The sequence below is a fragment of the Rhinolophus ferrumequinum genome, chromosome 24 (assembly GCF_004115265.2).
Source record: "Rhinolophus ferrumequinum isolate MPI-CBG mRhiFer1 chromosome 24, mRhiFer1_v1.p, whole genome shotgun sequence".
Lineage (NCBI taxonomy): Eukaryota > Metazoa > Chordata > Mammalia > Chiroptera > Rhinolophidae > Rhinolophus > Rhinolophus ferrumequinum.
This window is the reverse complement of record NC_046307.1, coordinates 13,254,730-13,262,164: the sequence shown is the minus strand read 5'-3', so window position 1 is coordinate 13,262,164 and position 7,435 is coordinate 13,254,730. Positions and strand designations below refer to the sequence as shown.

General features: G+C 48.1%; 1 protein-coding gene across 2 annotated transcripts; it reads right to left on the bottom strand.

The window, feature by feature from the left end:
- Window positions 1–916: 916 nt before the first annotated feature.
- On the bottom strand, window positions 917–5,864 carry WNT8A (Wnt family member 8A). Of its 2 annotated transcripts, XM_033096773.1 has the most exons (6): window positions 5,466–5,739; window positions 5,118–5,256; window positions 3,856–3,981; window positions 3,015–3,157; window positions 1,364–1,851; window positions 917–1,002 (listed from the first exon to the last, which is right to left on the bottom strand). In XM_033096773.1, exons 1-6 carry the CDS (start codon window positions 5,622–5,624, stop codon window positions 981–983), a joined length of 1,077 nt encoding a protein of 358 aa, XP_032952664.1. In that variant the 5' UTR covers window positions 5,625–5,739; the 3' UTR covers window positions 917–980. The 2 variants fall into 2 exon arrangements, with proteins under 2 accessions (XP_032952664.1, XP_032952663.1); XM_033096772.1 differs by lacking the exon at window positions 917–1,002 and having other exon boundaries at window positions 1,118–1,851; window positions 5,466–5,864.
- Window positions 5,865–7,435: the final 1,571 nt, after the last annotated feature.

The following is a 7,435-nucleotide window of genomic DNA, read 5'->3' as shown; positions in this document are numbered from 1 at the left end:
CCTAAAATACCTCCTCCCTGCAGGGTGCTCGCAGAGGAGACACCCCCAAGGCTGCGATGCTCAGATTTAGGAGACCAGTGACTGTGCCCCCAGGGCTCTCTTTATGGAAAACTACTTCTCCCCCAAAGATCGGCAGTGGAAGGTGTAGAAGTGCAAATGAGGACGGTAGAATCCACAACTTTCCTGGTCTCTTGCCCTGGGGCCCAGGTCTTTGGTGTACAGACACCCCAGGAAGCCCAAGTTAAGACAGTAAACACACTTTGAATATGGTTCAAGTTCAAAGGGCTCTCTTGTTTCTCAAGTTGCTTAGGTTGCATTAAAATAACACCTTCTAAATCTGAGAGTCTGGATTCTTTACCTATTGGCCAGTTCCTCGGTCTCAGTTTTATTATCTGTCAAACGCTGATACCAAGGGGGTTGGCTAGTTCCAGTTTCTCCCTTAGCCTTGTGCATAGGGATACAAGAGCAGGGGTTCTTATTCCTCTTCTGTTTCTAAGTTTTCCAAAGAGACAAATAAAGGCTCTCAGCCACATATATATATTCTAGAAGCATTTATTGCAAAACAAAGTTGAGTTCCCAATCTGGGAAAATAACAAAATAGAGTCGTTTTACAGCTCTTTGGGAGAAAATCTCTCGGGGGTTTCGGGAGGCTTGTCTGGATAAGTTGTAGTCACCTGTCCACTTACTGCGACCATTATCCCCTTTCCATGGCTCCAGAGGTGGTTTCTGAGCTGGAAAAGTCCTCAGGTTATGTTGGGTCCTGGTTTCCCCAGGGCTGGGTGGGAAGAACTTCTAAAGTGCATACACTCAGGTGAGAAACCCAACACCCTAAAATCCTCCCAGGTACCTGGTCTCTGCCCCACTTATCTGCGTAAACTTGTAAGCTGGTCTTTCTGGAGCCAGAGTAGGGGAAGCTTGCTCCTTCAGGAGCCTGGACAGAACTCTTTCACTTTTTGCTTCCATTCCCTCTGACGCTCAGCTCAGCAGCACAGCTGGGTGAAACTTACAGGGGCCTCTGGATATGGACAGCAAACCACACACGGTACAAAAGTACAGGAACAAAGACCAGGAAGTAACTTGTAGGAGATGAAATGGGGTCTGCCCAAGTTAGGAAGCGCAGGTTTCAATTTCAGCTCTGTCAAGAATATGCTGTATAATCTTGGGCCGCAATTTCCCCACGTATGGCAGATATCAAGAGAATTACAGACCAACCCTGTGATTTTCCAATTGTTTTCAAATCTCCTCTCTCCAGGAGAGAAGCTGTGTCCCCCTCCATTGTCATGCAAGTGAGTTCGTGAGGCATTATCAGGTACTGCCCTTGCCCCTGGACCAAGGACTGCCTGGGGAGCGCGTGCAATAGTACTTGTTCACCACATGCCGACACTGGTCACACTTGACTGTACAGCACCACTGGAATTTACAGTTACAGCTGCTGGTGGCTTCCATTCTCCTCTCTTCCACCTGCAGGCCACAGTCCGTGCACAGGCGCCAGCAGCTGTGTCGTTCCCACCTGGATGTGTTGTGGCTGTGCTGCAGGCACTCCCGACCCTCGGTGCCATAGATGCCCAGGCTGGAATTGCGGGTACAGTAATCTGGCGATTCCTCTAAAAAGATCAGCTCAGCCTCTACACTAGGAAGAAAGGCCTCAGTGGGTGCCCGGCGGCCCTCGGCACTATTCCCAGCCCTTAGCCGCCGCTTATCCAACTCGATTTTCAGTGCCCGGTCGTACTTGGCCTTTAGGTAGTCTCCCATCTCCCGGAAGTCAGCCAGCTGCAGCCAACACGTCTGGATGCTGCAGCTCCCGGAGATGCCATGGCATTTGCAGGTCCTTTTCATGGTGGCTCTCACTGCCTGCACAGGGAGAGAACAAATGAGATAATGGCTATGGGTGGGGAACACCAAAGGTTAGCCATTCAATGGAATACTTTAGAGCTGTGCTGCTTCACTTTGGAAGAGCATCAGAATTACTTGGGGAAGCCAATGCAAAATGTTTATTCCTGGGCGCTACTTCAGAGCTTCTCAATTAGAATGTTCAAGGATTTAAAGACCTCGGTACTGGTGATTTTAGTGCCCCTGAGTGATTCTTAAGGAAAGCCAGGCAAGTCCTGAAACGGTTACTGGAATCCGGAAACATAGGCTCCAGGCCCAACTTTCATCACTTGTTGAGCTTGTTTCTTTATCTGCCCAATTGGATCAAGAATGATCAAGAAAGTACTTTATAAATTGTAAAGGAAAAGGTGATCATAGGCACTCTTATTGTCCTGAAGCTCGGGGCTAGAGTATTTGTGGGGGTCTGGATTTGTGCTCTGGGCCCTCTCCCAGCGGGAAGAAAGCTCCTGGAGTCTGAACCCTTACCTCAAGGCAATTTCCCATGGTTGTAATTGCCTTGGAAACCTCTGCCCCTTATCCTGGGGAACTAGGACACCTAGGTATAGGATCAAAGGGGAAATTCCTATACTCTGACCTCTAAGTCCAATTTGCTTCCAGATCTGAGTTCAGAACACTTCAGGGATTGCCACCCCACCAGAAGTCTTAGGGGAGACTAGACCCTCTAGAGAAACCTAGATCAGTCCCAATGCCTTGAAGCCCAGACTAACTTTAGGACAGGGGCTGCATAATAAGCCCCTGTTAATTTCCTAGAATACACAGTTGAAAGGGTTAAAAATTTAAGTCGCGGAAGCAAGGCTTTGATTTTGTATTATTCTATGTTCTCAGAACTTGCCTGTGGAGGGGCCAGAGCACAAGGTTTAGTGGTAAGAGGACTAGACCAGAAGATCTGAGTTCATTTCCTGGCTCTGATGCTTATTAGTTATATCGCCTTGGCTAAGCCACTAGGCTCGGCCTTAACTGGCTTTGTCATCCAGAGAATAGGGTACCCATCCCAGTCCTGCTGGGTGGTGTGAGGATGAAACATGGATATGAGACAGCTTGTGGTAAGTTGTGAAGGGCTGAACAGATGTGAGGCCATTGCCAATACTGAGCCTGAAGGCTCACTGGCTCACTCCTATACCCACCAGCCTGCCTGCCCTGTTGTTGTGGAGATTCATCAGGGCTCTGGCATCCTTTCCCTTCTCCAGGCTGTCCACAAAGAGTTTGGAGATCTTTTCCCCAAATTCTACATTGTCGCTGCAGCCTCCCCAGATCCAGCCATGGCCTCCTACACGTAAGGAAAGAATAAGTTCTGCATACAGTTCCCTGCTAAGTCCCAGGAGAAGTCACAGTCATCTGGGCTGACATAGCCAAGCCATCCCCAAGAACCGTGGCTGAAGGTAAGACAGGAAAATGGAGGTACTTGGTGTAGGTGGGGGGAGTCCCTCTCATAAAGCCAACTGTCCACCCTTCAGGCACTTCCCAGCTCTAGGCAATCAGTCTCTATTCCCACAGTAAAAGTAGGCACACTGGGAATGGCCCAGATGATCTCAAAGGTTCCTGGCAGCTCGGACGGTCTGGAATTCTGCACTGTTATCCTACAAGTCTTGTTAGAGTCACCTCTTCCCTCATTAGTGACAAATCTGAATAAGTCTCTTAGGTGACAAATCACTGAGTAGCTCTGGATTATGGACAAGCCATTGTAAGCCTGCAATATGAGCGTTTGCTTTAAACTCTTTGGCTTCCTCATTCCTAGATGCCGTGTTGGTTTTAGGGCTCAGTGCTGCTTGCTGATCCTGGCATCAGGGACCCAGGCTCAAGTCTCAGGAGAATTTAGGTCCAGGAGTTCCCGCCATGAGGTCGCTGTTGGAGTTCAGGGGTTTGAGGGAGCTGAAGCTGGGTCCCTTGGCACTTCCCTGGGAGATGTTGGCCTGCACTCAGCTCTGCTCCCTCCACCTCGTCCTCCCATCAGAGAGGGCAGCTTACCTGTTTTTCCATTTTTTGACTCATCACAGCCACAGTTTTCAAAGTCGCCCATGCTACAGTTCTTGGTGATGGTGTGCATGACCCCAGCGGAGCTGATGGCATGAATGAAGGAAGTCTCCCTGGTGGCTTTGGAGAGAAAAGGGGCACTGGAAACTTTGACCCTGATGACCCAAAGCAGAGGCTACGGAAAAGCAGTGCTGTTTCTCTCCCCTGACCCCTGCCTTCTTTGGGTTTAAGAGAATGCTCTTCTACTTGAGAGAGCAGTACATAGCTCCTTTACTTCATTCTTACTTCATTCGGGCACCGCTATGCTGCAGATGGAGAAAGTAAAACTCAGAGATAGAGTGATGAGAGCAAGGCCACTCGCCTCAGCAACTGCGGTGCTGGGAGCAGGCTCTCCTCCTGAAGCCCAGCCTGGGCCTTTGTCCATTAGCCACTGCTCTTGGTCCTCTGGCAGTGAGGACTCAGGGCCATGAGACTGTCTTAGGAAAGAGAGAAGGATCTTTTCTTCTTTCTGACATGAAGCTAGAGCCGTGTAATAATTATAACGATCAGCGCTGCCACTTACTGAGCTCCGTATCTTATTAAACTGTTTGTAAACATGTCCCATTTCATCTCCACAAACTCCCCACTCTGTCTGTATACCCCATGGGGAGATATTTCTTTTTGTCCTCGTCTTCTTTACTCCTTCCCCCAATTCTTCTCAGGCAACTCTTTATTGTTCCTAACATAAGTGACTTTTATGCAATCTGTTACACATAGTTACAAACAGCTGCACAAGTACACACACACACACACACACACCACCTGAGGCACAGCTCACAGGGATCTCCCAGCTTCTCTGTTGGGGTTTTATGAGAGCTGGGCAGATGGGAAACTCCCTCAGCAGCTGCAAACACAGAAGTTTTCCGCATTTTTATTTCATGCAAGTGAGCGCATAAGTATGTACAAACACACAAATACAGGCGTGCATTAAAAGTAGAATAATTATTCCATTTGTGTAGAAATATCTTTGTATTCATCTCATTTAACCCTTATGATACCCCTGGTGAGCTAAATAGAGCTGGCCTTATTGACCAAATGACAAACTGGGGTTGAGAGAGAGGAAGTAAGTCACTCAAGGTCACACAGCCAGGAAGTGGCAGGACAGCAGATCACTAGTAACTTTTTCATTTCACTGTGCACATACATGCTACACATACAACTTACTGCAAGCCCACCTTCATGCACGTAGACCCCCTTGTACAGGTACACAAACTTACCACTTCTCAGCCTGTTGTGAGTGGAGAGCTGGAGAGCGTTTTCAGGGCAGTTCCAGCGTTCCCAAGCAAACTGGAACTTACACTCCTCAATGCCACTCTGGGCACCCAGGGCCACGCTGGTGGTGTAGGTCAGATAGGCCTGGCAAAGGGAAAAGGGCTCTGAGCTTCAGCCCTGGCTCAGGTTGGGGGACAAGGCAGGACGCAAATGGGTTAGCTCTCCATTAAGGAACACTCGTGGGTTCCTCTGGGTGGGGGACTTCTGGCACTGTTTCCCCTCCCCTCTTCCTTCCCCAAAAGAGTTCCCGTAGGAAACTGTATGGGTAAAAACAGAAGCAGAAACCATCCTACCTTGGGACCTGTTATCAGGAAATTGTTCACTGACCTAACCAAAAAGAGAAAAAGTAAGGCAATGGTGAATAGGGATGAGATAATGGGGGCTTCCTTGGCAGGGAGTACGGGATGGGGGAAAGGACTTACCAGGCAGAGGCACTGAAGGTGGCATAGCATATGCCCATAGTCACCCTGAGCATAAACAGGTCCCCCATGGCACTGCCCACCCCTAGGGGACCCGATTCAGCCCAGGGACAAGTCCAGAGAAAAAGTAAGAAGAGGGCAGTGTCTTTCTCAGTATTTATGTGGGAAAATTCTGAATGGCCAAGGGGGAAAAATCAACAGCTCTTCTCATTTGTCCCTCACTGGCCGAGCTGCAGGAGCCTTTGCCCCAATGGGGGACCAGGGAGGAGGGACCCAGCCCAAAGCCTCAAGGAAAGCCCCGCCCCTCCCTGCCCCACCCGCCCCACCCTGCCCCTGCAGCCTTTTTTGCCTCCCAGTCTGACAGAGGGTCTGAAGTCTTTCCATCCCCTGGAGGTTTCTTGCCTCTCTAAGTCAGACTTAAGTCTCTTTCCTCCTGAGGACTTGTTTCCAGAATCTCGTAGCCTGGAGCAGATGAGGCTCCTAACCCTGAAAGTAGATCACCCGTCCCTTAGAGCTACAGTGTCCTCATCTGACAACCAGACCCCATTCCTTGTCCTGCCTTCCTCCCTAAGGTGTTAATAATTCTATACTTTACCCAAGTAAGCAAGTGCACTATTCCTACCTCCTCCCTTGGTGATTTTAGATTCATGGAATCATGGGACATAAAGCAGAAACACTTCAGAGGCCATCTCTGCAACAGTCTATCAAAGTAAGACTGTTCTAGCACATTCTACCAAAGTAAGTTCTGGTAAATTTCCTTCATTTCTAATAGGTTTATCATTTTATGTTTGAGGATTAGATCTCCAGTTTGATAGCTGCTTGTACCTTTGGACCACCCAGGGCTATATTTGAAAAGACTGATGGCTTTCTTTGTGATACCACTTTGTTGCAAGGACACCAGCTTCTTAGGCAGGAAACTGTCTTTTAGATTTAATTTTTATTCTTAGTGCCAAGAAGATGAATGAATGAATGCGTGAATGAATGAACGAACGAACGAATGAATGAACAAATGAATGAACTTGTGGCCCCTAGTAGGGACCCCAGGCACCATTAGGTAGGATTGGAGACTACGGTGAAGGGGTTGAGATCTTCCCTGGTTGGTGAAGCTCTTTCCTCGAGAAGGGGAAGGCAGACTGGAGAGATTCTGAGGCAAGCACAAACAGGAAGTCATAGTCCTCGCTCATTACCCTGTGACCATGGATATCCAGGTCACTTCTCCGCACCCCAAACCTGACTTGGATGAGAAAAAGGTCTCAGACATCTCCCCACGAAAGGAGTTCTGGGGCAAAGCAGTCCCCAGGCCTTTTTAGGGCAATACACTCAAAGGCTGGGTCAGGATTGGTGTCGGTCTGCAAACTGTTATCTTTCTGTGCCAAGATAAGTATGGAAATGAAAGTGTTTAGAAATTTTTATGGCAATTTGATGGAGTAATTTTAGATATGTTAAACTAATATTAAGAAATTTGGGCTCTGATTCTGTGTGTCTTTTTTTCCCTGTTTCATTTTTCTAGTGAGATGGGTGCAAGTGTCACAAATGCAAAATGTCTTTAATGGACTAATGTCTTCATTCCAGTGATCTCTTCCTCTGCTTGCTTGTGGGCTTCTCTCCTTGGGGAAATGAAGTGTCTAAGACTTGAGTCACTTGGGAAAAGCCCCCTGAGTTTGCTTCAGTGGCTTTTTTCTGTTCCCTACGATTCCCAATCAGAATTTAATGTTTAACTTTTACTTCCTAAGACCGCAGGGTTGATTTCCATATCACTCACTATGGGATCAGAAAAGTGTTAGCATAAACCCCAAGGTAGTCCCCTCCCTTGAAAGAGTTTTAGGAATGACTTCAAATTTGCT